General features: G+C 32.2%; 1 protein-coding gene and 1 long non-coding RNA gene across 6 annotated transcripts in view; both read left to right on the forward strand.

Moving 5' to 3' along the window:
- Positions 1-19302, forward strand: part of LOC104006099 (uncharacterized) — a 94595-nt gene that overhangs the window by 43818 nt on the left and 31475 nt on the right. For 4 of the 5 annotated variants that reach the window (XR_008547542.1, XR_008547545.1, XR_008547544.1 and 1 more), the window contains one exon: positions 2255-2316. This is a non-coding gene — a long non-coding RNA (uncharacterized LOC104006099). Of the gene's footprint in view, positions 1-2254; positions 2317-4440; positions 4482-19302 lie in introns of all 5 variants that reach the window. The other variant, XR_010156599.1, reaches the window with a different exon arrangement.
- LOC461301 (small ribosomal subunit protein uS8-like) lies at positions 16431-16868 on the forward strand. The gene has a single exon (XM_054683098.2). The coding sequence runs from the start codon at positions 16431-16433 to the stop codon at positions 16818-16820; it is 390 nt and encodes a 129-aa protein (XP_054539073.1). The 3' UTR covers positions 16821-16868.

The following is a 19302-nucleotide window of genomic DNA, read 5'->3' on the forward strand; positions in this document are numbered from 1 at the left end:
ATATATATCTATGGTCCATCCAACCACAACATTGGTTAATTGGATTTTTTAATTAACCAATTTCATAAATATTCAAAAACTAAAATGCACATTTTTTAAAGGAAATTGTTTGGAAATGATTTCAACCATTTTTAAGTTTCTAAGAAATATTATGAGAAATAGTCCTGCAGGGGGAACCAGCCCTACTGACACCTTGACTTTAATATTCCTGATTATTTCTCATAATGAAGAATAATTACTCCTTCTACTGTAACAAAGATTTTGAAAAATTATCCTAAGATATTAATTCATTAGCTATTATAATCACATTATTACTATATTCACACAAATAATGTACTCAATTGTAATTAATGTATGATTCTGTTCCAAGAAAAAAAAAGCTATAAAGAAAATGTATATTAGAGACTTGAACTTAACAAGTTAGCAGACATGAATTTAAGCAGCACATTTGCTCTTTAGAGTGTAACCTTTAGCAAGCAATTTAACCTCAGTTGATTCCCTTATCTATCAAATGTGGAGTTTGCCCTATCAGCCACCTTCCTTTTCTAAGATTCTGTGTGTTTGTGATTCTATTTGTTCTTCAAGCTTGTTGGTGACACTGGATTTTTCCATATAAAAAATTACATCTTTGCCCTGTCCTTAGCATACTATTCCAAATTTGATTTTAAGCAGAAATCCATCCTTTTGGTCCATTAGTAACTTCTTTTAGCCTGTTGGTACTCTTCGACTTAATAGCAGATAAAGGCACTTCTAGTGCCATTTCCTGTGGAACCAAAATATGACGAAGGAGGCAGAGGAGCATTAAGTATCTTCAAATATTTTTGCCTAATATTTCTCTAATCCTCAAAATAACCCTTGAAAATAAGTGTATCCTCCTAGTTCAATAGATGAAGAATGTAAGAGACTATTTAATAAGGACTTTTAAGTTAAAAGTGGCAAATATCCTGACCACCAATCCTTGCTTTTTCCACAATTTCATACTATATCATATAAAGTAGTAATAGCTTCTGTATGTTGAATACTGCAGAAGATTTAATTTTCTAAAATAATCACACAATATATGCACTCCCATCCCACATGCTCTTTTTATAATGTGAATGAAAATCTCCCATCAATAGATCAGGTTCCATTTTTCTCCTACTTGAATCCAGCAAGGGCTTGTGGCAGCCTTAATTAACCCACAGAGCATGGCAGTATGATGTCATGTGACTTCGCAGGCTAGGTTACATAAAGGATGCAGCTTCTACTTGGTACTGTCTCAAGAAAATTACCCTAGCAAACCAGCTTGCTGTGAGGAAGCCTAAACTACCCCTCACTTAGAGAGCTGATGTGCAGAGATACTAAGGCCCTCACATGACAGTTAGCATCAACTCTAGATGTATTGGTAGATGATTTCTTCAGATAATTCCAGCCTCCAACTTCAAGTCTTCCAGCTGAGGCCAAAGACATTGCAGAGCAGACATGAAAATTGAAATATTAAAATGTACCCTGACTTGTAGACTCACACAATCCATTAGTATGGGTGTTTCATACCATTACATTTTGGATAATTTGTTAGGCAGCCCTGGAATAAATATGTATCATGTGCACAGTACCTTAAAATTTTCCCAGATTGCAGACCTGAAAACAGTCTCCAAGAGATTATGTGACTCACACTGAACCACACAGTTAGTATCTGAAGACTAACTTAAGCTTCAGATGAATCCCAATGGATTAAAACACAGGTTGTGTTTTATTTCCAAAACTTATAATGCTGAATTATCTCCTAAGAGAAACCCAGCTTGGAAATTGTTGAACTCTAATTTTATGCATACTCACTAGCCTATAGAAAAATACCACATTTCAGTACAACATTAAATTTTTGATAATTGATAAATCTAAGACCATTCTATACATGCAATCTGATATACTAATAAACAAACAAAAGAATAAAATATGCTGGGAGAAGACCACATTATTTCTAGATCATTTATAGCTTATACCCACTTTTATTTGTTAATTTATCTATTTTCATTGGTTTTAAGTTGCATTTTTATGTTATCATATTACATTTAACTATATATATTTTTTAATTGGGGGGTTAGCATTCATAAGAAATACATCAATCAACACATGAATGTAGCAATACATTAACATTATACTTCAAGTGCATTGAATAATTTGGCTATATCAAGAGTAATTTCAAACAAGCCCTTTAAGCAGAGGTGGATGGTTGCCTATCGAAAAACCTTTTTGTCTTTATCCTTGCTCACAGAAATATGATTTTGTTTGATATTTACCACCCCCTTCAATTCTGAGGAGCGATTACTTCCAAATGTAAGTAAAATGAATTTTGCTAATCTAAATATTCTTGTCTTTCAAGAAAAAATATTTTAAAGAAACTCTACGATAATGTGAAGGAGAAACCTCTCAAGTAATCTTTTAAAGTAAAACCTAAAATTCACTGTATAGATACAATGTATATCCTATAAATATTTGCCTTCTAACCTCAATAATTATTACAAAAAAGTCTTTAATCTTATGTATTTCTAATGCTTAAGACCTGATATCATTTCCCCTGTATCTTAAAAGGAAGAGTTTATTTTAAAGGACTCTTCCTTTTAAAAATGAAGTCACTGAAACACTAAGTAAACCCCAAAAGAGTACTTTGTTCTGATTATTTCTTTTAAATTTCCCCCATAATATGACTCCTGCATTTCCTCTCTGAATTTAGTCAATTTTTCAATTTTTTAAAAACTCTCTGTGGAAATAGGTCAATAATTTTGCTGTGAGGTTAAATGTTGACCTTCCTTTCTTTAAACATGAAGGAATATAAGTGCTGGTCAATAGAGCTAAATCTTCTGCTGTGCCTTCTCAACAATAATACACAGAATTTCTTATAGGGGAATTTTCTCTTTAAATTAAGTAGTATAATTGGTGCAAAAGAAACATGAGACTACTTTTAAGATGTTCTGCCTTTTAGTAGTAACTTAATAAATTCAAAAATGCCAGCTTACTTCCTGAGAAATTTTTGTCACTGATAGAATCTGGTTCACAATGAATGAAATGGCAGGCATTTTTTAAACCAGACATATGTTTCTAATAACACTCTTGTATATGCAGTGCAGTGTTTTAAATGTAGATTAGGTACCCTGGTGACATCATCCTTTAAACTCTCTTTAGGTAAACCAGATGGCTTGCTTGTATGCAGTAAGAATGCCATTAAACTGTCCAGAGAGAATAGTTTAATCATCTTTAATGATGTCACTAATACCCAACATGTGTATTTTTAAATGGGTAATTGTATTGAAAAAGCTGATGTCACAAAATCTGTTTCAGACACTTTTCATTTAAAGTAAGTGATAAAAGTTGCAAGGTTTTTAAAAACACACAAACAATAGTCTTGAAAACAACAATTAATATGTAAGATTTCTGTATACTAGCTAGTGATTTGTTACCACACTACAAAATCAATAGTATTAAAATTTGTGCCGTACTACAAATCGGTAGTATTTTGTTACCTACTATCGATCAATAGCTATAATTTAGTTCTTATGTTGAAAAATAAAAAGAAAATAAGCTTCTAAAGAAGTTTGGAGATTAAAAAGAAAACAAATATAAAGGTAGAACATAGAAGGATAAACAGGCAAGGGGAAGCAGAATTCAAGTTTCTTTATCCACTCATTAAATTTTAGAGCCTAGAACTTTGACAAATAAATCTTGTCTCCCTGGCTTTCTTATGCATTCCACACACAGGGTTTCATGGGAAGAGATTAGCTTCTTATGATGATGTAATGAGTCTAATTGAGGTTGGAGCTGGAGGAATCCAAGTAAATTGAGTTGATCCGATGAAAAAGAAAAGTAAAACATATTCTAAATTTGATACTTGAGATTTCTATCTATGTAATTGCATTATAATTAATGCTTTGCCCTGAGACTTAACCAACGAGCTTCCTTCAGTCCCTGAAGTTAAAATATTAGGGAAAAAGTTGAGCAGAAGAAAACACACAAACTTAGAAGAGGTTTGGTAAAGAAGGTATATCCTTTAATTGACAATGTTAAAAATGAATTTAACAGCATTTAAAATATACATTCAATGTTACATTTTAATTCATATTTCCAAAGAATAGGCTAGACTTTATTTTTCTGAGTGTTGTAAATCCCAACTTATTCTTATATAAAATATAAAATACTATTTAAAACACTTCAGTTGAATAATCTCTCCTTAGATTCTAATAACTATTCAGAATGTTAAAATGCTATTATTTACCAGTTCTTAGAATGCCTTCAGTTCCATTGTATAATTAAAGTTGCATGGCATCTTGCTGAATTATCTTGAGGAAAAAAATAGGGAGAAGCTCAAATTACTTTGATGGTAGGAAGAGAAATTATCCTGATGATGGTGTTGGAAGAAAGAAGCATGTATGATTCTTGGCAACTGCTGTCCTATTTTTTCTGCAGGAGGCATGTATGCTGAGTTGTTCTTTGACTCATCTATAAAGGTATTGCAAAAAGGCCTCATATGTCCACTCTATAATTGTACAGTTCTCCCGCTAATGGCATGAGTTAGTCTAATACAGAAATGGATTATTAACAGAACAACCTAGCCTTACATTTAAATTTACCTTTGACAATTAATCATAATTGGAAATAAACATGATATTTTGCTCTTTGACCCCTAAATCTATCTTTCAGTTCATTTCAAACTTGAGAAAATAAGAATAGCATTATTTATAGTCTGCTATAACTCCAAAATAAAGAATTCAATGTGTTTTTATGTGAAATATATTCTACCTAAATTTTTCATCTTAGAAAGTATATGAGATGAGACATAAGAAATGAAATATTGAATCAGAATAATATTCCACCTAATCCCATGTGTTACAGAGATATTAAAGGCTATTTGCAAAGTTTTTTTTTTAAATCAGTTTTAATGAGATCAAAAATTATCTTTGTGATTATAACGAGGCATAAATTTACCACATAACTTTCTAACCTAGAGTTTTGGACCTAAAATGTTGCATAGGATATCTGTGGCAAATCTAATATTGAATTAGAAAGTTAGAGTTCTATTTATGGAAAGAAATTTGGCAAAAATATATGTAAACATCACCAAACAATGTCTTCCATGTTGACTTTTCTCTCTGCTTACCTGTTTCTGACATTGTATGTATACCACGGTGTAAGATTACATGAAGTCAACCTAAACAAAGAATTAAGTGAAAAACTCCAAATGGCTTTTATAGTCAAATTCAGGTAACACATGCTGTTTTCAAGTTCCTATTTAAAAAACAGATCTAATGACATTTACTATCTAACCCAAAACAACCACACTTGGCTCAGTAAGAAACAGGCTGATTTTAAGAAGAAAGCTCCTTTTCCAAGTAATCAGATAGAGTAAAACTATTTCTAAAAACAACACGAAGAAACTTACTGTCATAAACCAAATGAAATTAAAAATGAGCATATAATAAAGTACATAATTATAACAAAAACTAATTTTTATTGATGCTTCCCCTATGCTAGAATATATACATGTTTCTCTTTTAATCCTCATAACTCTACATAGAAAGTATAATTATAATTTTCACTTTATAGACAGGGAACTGAGGCTTAAGAAGTTGATATGCCTAACGTGAGCTTATGCAGCAAGAGGTTGAACCACAATTCAAATCCATGTCTGTTCATATGCCAAGCTTTAGAGTCAAGATGTATACTACAGTAATAAAAACAAAAAAGAAAACCTCGCCAAAAACAACCGTATTTGTAAAAATTGAGTTATATCACAATCTAAACAGAAACAAACATAAATCAAAAAATCTGCGTAAATTATTTGGAAATGTTTCTGGCATGTAATAAGCATTAATAACACCTAGCTAATAATGTTTTACTCCACAACATCCACCTATGTGAAAATTAAAGGTATATAATACCTAAGAGCTAAAGACTTCCATTATTTTAAACATTTTTACCTAGGTTACTTGGATTACTTGTTTCCATCTGAGTTGCCAAATTAGCTATTTCTTTGGTAATTAATGTAAATATATCATACTAGCAAAATCTAAAAATATTAGAAATACGTTGTCAGTGGATATATTGTGCTATCTTTTATATATAAAATTGAAACTATTGACCCACATTATTAAGACCTGTACCTTAAATTGTTTGATTTTCCGCTAGGGGAAATGAATTTGAAGTAATATACACAGTCACTCTAAAGATTCCCTTTATATTATAATTTTTAAAATATATTTATAAAACGGTTGATAGGGATTCTTCTAGGATGCAAAGGTTTAACTCAGAAAGCTAAATGTTAAGTCTGGTTAGGAATAAAATGTACGTTGAAATAAAACCAATTTTTCACACACCTGGATACTGACTTTTTAACAGACCAGAACCATGTTTTTAATTTTTAATGTGATACAAATCACTTGAGAATCTTGATAAATGCAAATCCTAATTCATAAGGGGTAGGGTAGGTTTGAGAGACTAAATGTCTAACAGGCTTCCTGGTAATATTGGTGGTATTCCATAAGCCACACATGCAGCCTCTGGCTATACGCAGACAATTACTAAATTTTTTTCCAGCATCTATATTCTGGAAACATTCCTTTCTCCTTTCATCAACACTGGTAATGTAGTAGCCACCACATTCACACTTGCTCATCACTTATACCACAGGGATGAGCCCTAAACTCAACCAATCTATCCTCTTTTCAAATATTGGGAGCCGAGATCCAGACAAAGTCAATTCAGTATTTCTCAATTACTTCATGACTTTACATAAATTCCATAGCACGTGTTGGTAGTTTTCTACCTATGAGACTGAACAAGAAAAAACTATTCTGTGACCAAGGAGAAAAATAAAGCATGACATACAGAGAAGTAGACGTGATAGGCACCAGGAGAGAAATTTAATGGATTCTTCAGTGTGTTGCCATTCTAATTCTGTTCCTGAGGCCCAGGTATATTGCTGTCCTAATAAATTACCTTTTTACTCAAGCTGAGTGGGTTTCTATTTCATACAGCCTGAGGAGTACTAAATTTATGCTCTAAAGTGTAATGTATTTTATCTCTGTACAACTAAAAGCACATAAGATTGGGATCCATAATCACAGCCTCATTTATGTGAAGTGCTAAGAATCTGTGCTGAGGGAAAACATATGTATGTCATAATATATATTACACACGTGCAAATTTTTGTAAAGAATTTTTGCATCAAATTTATTTCAGCACATCTGTTACTTTAGAATTTGGTGCTAAATAAATAAAGACAACGACCATTGAACTTACAGATGTGCAATGATAGAAAAATCTATTAAGTGCCACTTTAGAGTGAATATTATATTTCCTTAAGCTAAACAGACTTTTTAAAAATGTATGCATTTTTTTCTCTAAGAAGCTCTGTAGTTAATTAGAAGGATGAAAAACCTTACATTAAATATATTTGTGGATTGCTAAGGAAGGCACCAGAATGGTATTCTCCTTTAAATAAAGGTATTTAAAACTACTCTGGTGCTTAAATTGTTATTCACAGTATCTATTCATTTTTTTACTGCTTAAAAGTTTAGGCTGATTAAGCAAAATGTTTACAAATAAGCAATACCATAAAAGCATCTCCAGTTTTTGGGCTCTAGCCAAATCAACTTCTTGTAAAAATCCAGTGATGAATTTTATAACTAAATAACTAATAAAACCATCTAACCTTAAATCCTAAAATGAATTCATACATTTGTAGCAATCAGATCATTTCAGTTACACAGGTGTTATAAAGCTATCACAGAAACTAGGATCTAAAGAAAATAGCAGATCTCATATTCCTCAAGTACTTAGACTAGTTGCAATGCAAGCTCAAAGTTGGTTTGTTAATCTTAAACACAACCAATTACATTATTTGAATAAATCACCAACATTAAATTCCAAAAGCAAGTGTATATTATAAAATTGGCTTTGCAAAGTAGTAACCACAGGCTGGTCCTCAGGTGAATTTGCAATCAAAAATTCATATTGTACAGGTAACCCATAAAAATGAGTCATAAATTTACAGTAAAGTTGTTGGAGATCGGTAGTACTTTCAAAAATCTTAAAAAGGCAAACAAAAATCTCCAGAGTAGCACATTTTCATCTTAGAACTCAAAGAATTCTCGTCAATATTTTCTCCTCAAACCATGAGCAATTCTAAGAAAGAAAAAGATTTAAAAATACTCAAGGAGATAATACACTATGTGTAAGAATCAGTCCACCCCCCACCCTTAAAAAAATCAAAAATCAAACAACAGAAACAGACCATAAATTCATCATATAATCACATTATTAGAATAAAAAGTAATTATGCTGGCTAGAATTTGAAAAACAAAACACAAGGTGAACTCTATCTCCAGGGATCTGGAAGCTATAAGGAAAAGTAAAGGAGCTTTGAAAATAGAGAACTCACAGAAACTAAAAATATAAAAATTGAATGAGAAACTCAATGAATGGCTATATCATTATGTTGAAAACAACAGAGAGAGTTAGCAAGATGGAGGACAGGTGAGAAGAAATCAAACAGAGTATAGAACATAGAGAAAAAACATGGAAACGATGAAAAATAGGTAGAAAATGGTAAAATTAACTAAGAAAGTCTAATATACTGCTAATTAGTGAACCAGATAGAGAGAAAAGAATGAATTAGCAAAACGGAATGGCTGAGAATATTCCCTAACTAATAAAAGATATCAAACCAAAAATTCAAGAAGTCCCATATATTATTTGTAGAACAAATCAAAAGAAATCCACATCCAGAAATGTCTGCAGAACATCAAATAAAAGGATATGTTTAAAAATGTGAGGAAAAAGAGGCAGATTATGTTCAAAGTATTGGAAGATGAACAGCTAATCTTTTAGCAATAGAAATGCAAGACAATTTCAAATAACAGATCAGGCCAAATCTTACAGACAATAAAAAAGAGGAAATCTTTCAAACTAATTCTACTACTTCTGGAAACACCTGATATTAAAATAAAAATATATATATATATCATAATAAAGGCAAATAATGGACACATTTTACTCATAAATGTAGATGCAATATCCTAAACAAAATATTATAATAGCAAATTGAATCCTAATGTATTTTTCAAAAAATATACCTTGGCCAACATTATATTCTGCTTATATGAAAACAGATCAATATTTTCAATTTCATACATTCAATTTGACAAATTAACATATTAAAAGAGAGGAAAGGTGATCATTTACTTAGGTTGAAGGGAAATATTTAACAAAATTTAATATACATATTATTAGGAAATAAGAAATAGGAAAGAATATCTTTAACCTTATAAAAATGATGTACATAGGGTAAATATTTTCCTGAAAGGGGAAAGATTTAAAGAGTTCCCTTTATAAGCAGGACTAAGACAATGATGCACAATATCAGTACTCCTATGCAACATTGTATTAGAAGTCTTAGCAAGTACAATAAGACAAGAAAAAAATGGAGACATAAAGATGCAAATTAGGAAAGGTAATCATTTACATAAAAAATGAAGAGTCTTTAAATTACTACAAATAATTTAGTAAATTGGTTGTATATAAAATTAACATTTAATTAAATATTAATACAACATTTGTCAGTTGCATTTCTAATTACCAGTAACAAACATCCTAATACTACAATTAAAGAGAGAAGATAATTTACAATATTATCACAGAATATCAAGTATCTTTTCAAATATTCAAAACTACTAAAGGGAAATTGCTTCAATAAAGGATATCAAAGACCACTTCAATATATGAGATGATGTACCATGTTCATGCCTACAAGGATGTAGTATTTGAAAATAGTATATCTTTTGCTAATAATCATATCCAATACATTTCTAATGCATAACAAGGTTATTCATGATCTGATGATAAGATGATTTTAAATTTTATAGAGAAGAGTAAAGGGCCAATAATAACCAGAAAGAACAGAGAGAAAGAATTGCTCAACTCGCTAATGGGAATTATTATAAAGCTATAATAAATATGATACTGTAGAACTATAATAAATGAGAATAGTGTGGAGATAAACAGTGTGACACCCAAAATAGAACACAGAACTCAGAAACGTATGCACACATGTTGATTTTTGACAGAAGTGACATTTTAGATCAGTAGGGAAAGGGATGATTGGAGAATAAATGACTATCCATATGGAAAGAAGAAAAAATTGAAGCCACTTCACACTATATAAACACAAACTGCAGAAAATGAAAGATAAATGTCAAAAGAGAAATGTTTAAATACCTACTTGAAATAATTCATTTGGAACGTCTTTAGGTTTAGTGGGATGAAAAAGTTTATTTAAAATATTTTTTTAAGGCTGTTCTGCCTATGGAATAGCCATTCTTTTATTCCTTTGCCTTCTTAATAAAACTGCTTTCACTGTACTCTATGGAAAAAAACAAAAAGTACAATAAAATAAAATACATTTTTTTAAAGAGTTGACCATATAAGAAGACCTATAAATTTGACTGTATCAAAATTGAAAATTGTTATAAATCAAAAGATATATTAAAACAAGTGAAAATATTATAAACTGGGAGAAAATATTTGTGATACAGATAACCAGCAAAATATTGAGATGTTATTTAAGAAAAAACACTTTCCACAACTCAGTATGAAAAACTTTTAAAAGATAGAAAACGTGTTGAAAGGCATAGAGACTTTCCACAGAAAAGAAAATGTATATGATCCATAAGAATATTAGTAGTGATTCCAGAAATACAAAACATGAACACAGTAAAGTACCAGTTTACATGAACTTAATAACAAAAATTAAAATGAATGACCACTTCGAGGGGAGGATATATGTCAATCTAGGTTTTATGTGAAGCCAGAGGTTTATTTAATTTGGTAGTTCATTCTCTAAGAAAAATAAATTTTAAAAAAAGCTAACAACAAATTATTTTCACTTTATAATATTTATTTGGAATGAGAAAAAGAAATCAAACCAAATTACAGTTTTTAAAAAGCTGACAATACCACAAATGACATAGGCCAAAATAAAAACCTTAAAAAATTTTCCTTTTGAACACATATATATAATACTATTTTCTTATATACTTTGGCTGCATACTTTTTAATTTTATAACAACAACTTTGAAGATTTTTGGCAAACAGACTAGAAAGATAATTCCAATTATTTAAGGATCATTATAACTTGGTTTTAATATTGATAGTATAGAAAAGTTTCAGCTTTATGACTAGTTATTAGTAATACCACATTGATTTTTTAAAGATTTTTGTCAAATTTGGGAAAACCTCTCTATGTTTATTTTCTATGTAAGTTGTGAGATTTTAGAGCATTTAAAGTTTTCTTGCGCAGGGAACTATATTAAAGAATTATGAACTCATTAACTAGATTATTGTTGTTAGCCTCCTCATGCGGTGTATTTTATGTTATATTCAACAAAGTTAGTATTTGGGGCCACATTATCAGGAAATCTACATCATTTTTATATGAGCAATGGCATCTGGGACTTATAGAACACGATACATCAGATATAACAAGATATATTCCCATATGTTGAGACGCATAAGACATGAGACTTGAAGACACTGACATATTTATTTGTAGAATGCCTAAAGATTTATGCCGTACAGTGCTTAGACCTTCTAAAAGATTCTATTGTGTAAAATACTTTTAACAATTACATATTTATAATTGTATATGTGAATCACTGAGTGTATACCTGATGACAGGAAACTTCTGTTTTGACTAAGCATCAAAAAGAAACAAATCTGGCTGGGCACGGTGGCTCACGCCTGTAATCCCAGCACTTTGGGAGGCCGAGGCAGGTGGATGACAAGGTCAGGAGTTTGAGACCAGCCTGGCCAATATGGTGAAACCCCATCTCTACTAAAATACAAAAAAATTTAGCTGGGCATGGCGACGTGTGCCTGTAGCCCCAGCTACTCGGGAGGCTGAGACAGAAGAATCACTTGAACCCAGGAGGAGGAGGTTGCAGCGAGTGAGACTACATCTCAAAAAAAAAAAAAGAACCAAATCCTTTCCTTGCAATTTTAAGCATCTTTGATTGGAAGAATTTTACATTCATATAATTCAAATTTTATTTCTGCATTCATACATTTCCAAACTTATTTCTTCTCCACTCAAACATGGTTTTTGTGCCAGGTACTGTAGAACAAGTTCTTATAGCAGGGCAACCTCAGGTCATAAGTCTTGTGAGATGATGCCAGCCGAGTCAGCACAATGCATAGCAGGAGGATTCCTGGAAGGCTTTCCTACACCAATATGGCACACAATAACTAAGTATCTAGGAAAGTGACTCTAGAAGCCACACAAACATATTCCCCTACACCTACTTATCACTTCAGCTTAACCCCCAAAATTCCAATGGCCATTTCATTGCATTTATCAGGTAGGGAAGTATGACCAAGGAAAAACTGAATGGGAAAAAGCAGCAAACTTAATCAATTGCAGTCAAGATGCCTTATATTGCATAGTTAACCAAAACATATGGCTAGTGAATATATTGCTAAGGCCCTTCCAAGGGCCTTGCTACATGTAAGAGAAACATCTAAAATTGGAAAATAAGAAAGTTGAAAGTAACAAATTTTTAAAAAGTTATAACCAAATTCTTATCAAAGAAAGCTGGTATAACTGTATAAATATTAGACAAAGTAGACTTTAAGTCAAAAAGTACAGGTAAAGATAGTGATTTCATAAAGATAAAACATAATCATTTTAATTTTAAAAAGGTATTCAGATAATAACAAAGCAAGAAAAAAATACACAAATCCACAAAGAAGCAAGTAAAATTTCCTTACAACATCTCTATTGAGACATAATTCACATAAAATAAAATTCACCTGTCTAAGATGTACAGTCCAGAGGTTTTTAATGTTCATAGAATTAGGCAAACATAACTACTATCTAATTTCAAAAACATTTTTATCACTCCCAAAAGAAACTCCATACACATTAGCAGTTACTCTCAATTGAACTCCTTCCCCAGCCTTTGGCAACCACTAATTGAGTTTCTCTTTCCACGGATTTACCTACTCTGGACATTTTATATATATGGGATTATATAATATGCAGTCTTTTGTGACTGGTTTCCTTCACATAGCACAGTATCTTTGAGGTTCATCCATGTTGTAGCTTGTATCATTACTTCATTCTTTTTCATGGCTGAATAAAGAATACACCATATTTTGTAAGTCCATTTATCAGTTAATAGACCCTTGGGTTTTTTTTTTAATTTTGACTATTATGAATAAGGCATCTGTGAACGTTTTGGTGCAAGTTTTTGTGTGGATATGTTTTCAGTCATCCGGGACATGCTTAGGAAAAGAATTCTCCCATCATATATTAGCTTTATGTTTAACCTTTTGAGTAATTGCCAAACTGTCTTCTACAGTGCCTGTACCTTTTACAATCCCACAGGCAAGATTGGATAGTTCCAATTTCTCCACATCCTTGACAGAACTTATTATTGTCTGTCTTTTTTGTTTTAGTGATTCTAGTGAGTGTGAAGTGGTATCACACGGTGGTTTTAATTTGCATTTCCCTAATGGGTAGTGAGATTAATAATCTTTTCATAAGCTGATTTGCCACTTGTATACCATATTTGGAGAAATATCTATTCAGTTTTTTAATCCATTATTCTATCAGGTTGTTCGATGTTTTCTAGCTCAGTTGTAAGAATTTTTTATATATATTCAAGATACAAATCCCTTGTAATTTGCAAGTATTTCCTCCATTTTGTGGTGGTCCTTCACCTCTTTAATGGTGTGCATTAAATCACAAACATTTTTATTTTTGTTGACTTTTATGTGTTTTGTTCTTTTGTTGTTTATACTTAGGGCATCATAACTGAGAAACTGTTGACTAATCCAAAGTCGTGAAAATTTACTCGTGTTTTCTCCTAAGAGTTTTATGTATTTGTCTCTTAAGTTTAGATCTGTGGGCCCTTTTTAGTTAGTTTTTATACATGATGCGAGATAGAGAAATAAATTTCTTTTCCATGTGGATATCCCATCCACTTGTACTAGAACCATTCACAGAAACTCTTCTATCCTCGTTAAATTGGCTTGACAGCCTAGTCAAAACCAATTCATTGTAAATGCAAAAATTTATTCCTGGAATTTCAATTCTGTGTACTGATCTATATGTCAGTCCTTATGGTAGTATCACATTATATTGATAACTATCCTTGTAGAAAGTTTTAAAATTGGGAAGTCTGAGTTCTTCAATTTTGTTCTTTTTAAAATTTGTTTTGGTTGGAAAGCTAAACATTTCCATGTGAATATTAGAAACAGCTTGTTAAAATCTGTAAAACAAATCACTGGGATTTTGACATAAATTTAATTGAATCTTTAGATCAGTTTGGAGAGTATTGTCATCTTAGCTATATGTGTATAATACATAAGCAAAGAAAACAGTGATGTGACTATTAAAATATAGAAGATCTGTTCATCAAGTCACTATAAACTAAATAAAAACACAGTTACAAAAATGACACAAGATATTTTCAACACATTTATTTAAGAACTCAGATCCTGAATATATAAAGAATTCCTATAAATAAATTAGAAAAAGAAAGTGAACACAAATAAAATGGTCCCAAGACTAAAATAACTATTCGATGTAAATGAATATCCAAATGACCCAATAGCCATATGTAAATATACTCAACTTAATTACAAATAAAATAATACAAACTAAAAATAACATGAGAAAGCAGTACTTGGTTACCAAGCTAACTAAAATTGATAAGAATAAGAATAAGAAAATATTAGTGTTGGTGAGGATATGGGACAGCAGAAACTCATACACTGCAGGTGCATTCACTTTTGAAAATAGTTTAAAATTATTCAGTAATATTGAAAATAATTTGACATTATCTAGTTAAAATAAATAAAGCCTAGATATTTTTGTAAATGTACATAAAAAAATGTACTATAATGTTCACAGCATCGTTGATGTTATAGCCCCAAACTGAAATAATCCAAATATCCATTAACAGTAGAGTGAATAAGTAAATGGTAGTATGTTGACAAACTAGAATGCTCTCCAACAATAAAAAAATAGCTATAGATAGTCCCATCAATAAAATGGCTTTCATAAACATGAAATTTAGCAAAAAATAAAGTCAACAAAGGATTCAACATAATTTCAATGTAATGCCACTCAAAAAAAAGAAAAAACAATATTATAATTTTAAATATTTGCAAACAGATAATAATGCTGCAAAGAAAAAAATAAGAGTTGAAAGGAAAGGGTAAAAGCAAGAAGAAACATACAATAGGTCTACGAGTTAACTGGTGAGTTTCTAATTCCTAACTTGGGTATTGTTTAGATGTGTGTTTGCCCAAATCCAGCAGCACATCAAAAAGCTTGCCCACCACCATCAAGTAGGCTTTATCCCTGGGACGCAAGGTTGGTACAACATATGCAAATTAATAAATCTGATTCATCACATAAGCAGAACTAAAGATAAAAATCACCTGATGATCTCAATAGATGCAGAAAAGGCTTTTGATAAAATTTGACATCCATTGTGAACTAAAAACTCTCAATAAACTAGGTATTGAAGAAACATACCTCAAAATAATAAGAGCCATATATGACAACCCCACAGCCAACATCATATTGAATGGACAAAAGCTGGAGGCATCCCCCTTGAAAACTGGCACAAGACAAAAATATCCTCCCTCACCACTCTGATTCAACATAGTATTAGAAGTTCTGGCTGGGGCAATCAGGCAGGAGAAAGAAATAATGGGCATCCAAATAGGAAGAGTGGGACTCAAAATATCCCTGTTTGCAGCTGACAAAGATGCCAAAAGCAGTTGCAACAAAAGCAAAAATTGACAAATGGGATCTAATTAAACTAAAGAGCTTCTGCACAGCAAAAAAAAAAAAAAAAGAGTATACAGACAACCTACGGAATGGGAGAAAATTTTTGCAAACTATGTATCTGGCAAAGATCTATGTCCAGCATCTATAAGTAACTTAAACAAATTTACAAGAAGCAAACAAACAACACCATTAAAAAAGTGGACAAAGGACATGAACACACACTTTTCAAAATAAAACATATATGTGGCCAACAATCATATGAAAAAAAGCTGAACGTCACTGATCATTAGAGAAATGCCAATCAAAACCACAATAAGATACCATCTCACACGAGTCAGAATGGCAATTATTATAAAGTCAAAAAAGTAACAGATGCTGGCAAGGTTATGGAGAAAGGAATGCTTATACATTGTTTGTGGGAGTGTAAATTAGTTCAACCATCGTGGAAGACAATGTAGTGATTCCCCAAAGACCTAAAGACAGAAATACCATTTGACCCCGCAATCCCATTACAGGGCATATACCCAAAGAAATATAAATCATTCTACTATAAAGACACATGCTCGTGCTCTTTCCGCCATCTTTCTGCACCGCAGCAATGGTGCGCACGAATGTCCTGGCTGATGCTCTCAAAAGGATCAACAATGCAAAGAAGAGAGGCAAACGCCAGGTGCTTCTTAGGCCGTGCTCCGAAGTCATCATCCGGTTTCTCACTGTGATGAAGCATGGTTACATTGGCGAATTTGAAATCACTGATGATCACAGAGCTGGGAAAATGGTTGTGTACCTCACAGACAGGCTAAACAAGTGTGGAGTGATCAGCCCCAGATTTCATGTGCAACTCAAAGATCTAGAAAAATGGCAGAATAATCTGCTTCCATCCTACCAGTTTGGTTTCATTATACTGACAACCTCAGCTGGCATCACAGACCATGAAGAAGCAAGACGAAAACACACAGGAGGGAAAATCCTGGGATTCTTTTTCTAGGGATGTAATACATATATTTACAAATAAAATGCCTCATGGAAAAAAAAAGACACATGCACTTGTATGTTCACTGCAACACTATTCACAATAGCAAAGACATGGAATCAACCTAAATGCCCATCAATAATAGAATAAAGAAAATGTGGAATAATAGGATGAAGAAAATGTGGAACCTATATACCATGGAATACTATGCAGCCATAAAAAAGAATAAGATCATGTCTTTGCAGGGACATGGATGGAGCTGGAGGTCTTATCCTTAGCAAACTAACACAGGAATAGAAAACCAAATACCACATGTTCTCATTTAGTGAGATCTAAATGATGAGAATACATGGATACATAGACGAGAACAACACACACTAGGGCCTGTAGCAGGGTGAAGGGTGGGAGGAGGGAGAAGATTTTTTAAAAAATAACTAATAGATACTAGACTTAATACCTGGGTGATGAAATAATCTGTACAACAAACTGCCATGAAACAAGTTTACCTAAGTAACAAACCTGCACATGTACCCCTGAACTTAAAAATAAATACATGAAATCAAATAAATGTGTGACTGCTTTACAATTATTCCTTAAACTATACATTTTGGGATTCTTATGCAAGTGTGTGATATATTTTATCTTTTGTTTTCTTTTTTTGAAATGGAATTTCGCTCTTGTTGTCCAGGCTGGAGTGCAGTGGCATGACCTCGGTTCACGGCAACCTCCGCCTTCCGGTTTCAAGTGATTCTCCTGCCTCAGCACCCTGAATAGCTGGGATTACAGGCACCTGCCACCACGCCCAGCTAATTTTTATATTTTTAGTAGAGACGGGGTTTCACCATGTTGGCCAGGCTGGTCTCGAACTCCTGACCTCAGGTGATCTGCCCACCTCGGCCTCCCAAAGTACTGGGATTACAGGCATGAGCCACTGCACCCGGCCATATTTTATAATTTTTAAATGTGTAAAAATAATGTGTGGGGTAGCATTAGTCAGGAAAAGACTATAAGAAGGGGGAGTATAGGAAATCACTAGTTGAATGAGTGAGGAAATAGCCATCAAAACAACCTATTTTCTTTCAACAGATGTGCATTGAATGAACTGACTTGAACGACTGACTGCAGAGTCATGGTACAGAAAATGGGCTGGTTTCAGGGCCTGTAGAAACCAGTAGGTGCAGGAGCCTGAGTGTTATATTTAACTATTTAGTTTTATTAATTAAATGTTTCCTACTAAATGTTTTAACATTTTCTTAATCTCATTACTTATTGAATGCAAGAGTAATTCTTGACAACATATCTATCTATCTATCTATCTATCTATCTATCTATCTATCTATCTATCTGTGTGTGTGTGTGTGTGTGTCCCATATTTTATTCCTCAATTTGGAAAAATAGCTTACCTAGTAGATGTTCGATACATAATACACGGAATTAATACCAAATTTGCACACAGTGCTCCATTATAAGATGACTTTCTATTATCTAATGATTTTTACCTATAGCTAGGCTAGATGGACAGAATCTTCTAAAACCCTTTTAAAACTTCTTTTATTTTAATTAAAGCTGGTCTCTTAGTTAAGCGAATATGTCCTTCATGCCACAAAGTGACCTCTCGACTAAAGCATTCTATTCAACTGAGAAAAGGACGTATGATATGTCTTTCTCCTGAAGGTAGTGCTCATGTACCCTGGCATGAACACTGCAAATTCAGTTCTATTAAAAGTAATGAAGTACGAATGTCAGTACAATTATCTGCAAACAGTTTGTGTCTGTTCAGGCTTTTTCACAGTTCAGGGTAATAACTGCTGTAGGCTTATAAAATTTATGTGCAGCATAGCCTAACTGCATGATGTTTATGTGGATGTTAACTCATAGTTGGCTTTTTTTTCTTCAGATACCCAAAAGGTCTACCTAGAAGATGATTTTGGTCTCAAAATCTGTTACTAGAAGTGAATTGGAGAGTATCCAGTTCACAATATTTAGACAAAGGCTCTGTGTGTGTATGTGTGTGTATACTGTTTTACACTGTTTATGAAAAGGTCTTTTAAATATATGTTTATGTATACCTGTATGTATATACACTTTTTTTTCATGCTGTAGAGGTATCAGTCACAGAGTTGGAGATAGGCTGACTAGTTTTTGCTAATTGTATGATTTGGCACAATTACTTAGATTTTCTTTGCCTCAGCTTCCTCAAATGTAACAAGGGAAAATAGTATTACCTAACTCTTAGAATTACGCTAACAATCTTATATGAATACTAAATGAGATCAAACTTGCATGCCATTTATCCTAATATTGGGCATATAGTATCTAATAAATGTTAGTTATTATCAGTAATAGTAAAAATACTATCAGTAATAGTAAAAATAAAGAAAATACTGATATATGCATCCCATGCATACCTAGATTTACTTTTATTGATAATAATTGATAAATATGTTTCTTTTCTTTGACTACCCTTTATTTCATAGATAAACCAATGTTGCAGAAT

Source organism: Pan troglodytes, chromosome 3 (assembly GCF_028858775.2).
Source record: "Pan troglodytes isolate AG18354 chromosome 3, NHGRI_mPanTro3-v2.0_pri, whole genome shotgun sequence".
Lineage (NCBI taxonomy): Eukaryota > Metazoa > Chordata > Mammalia > Primates > Hominidae > Pan > Pan troglodytes.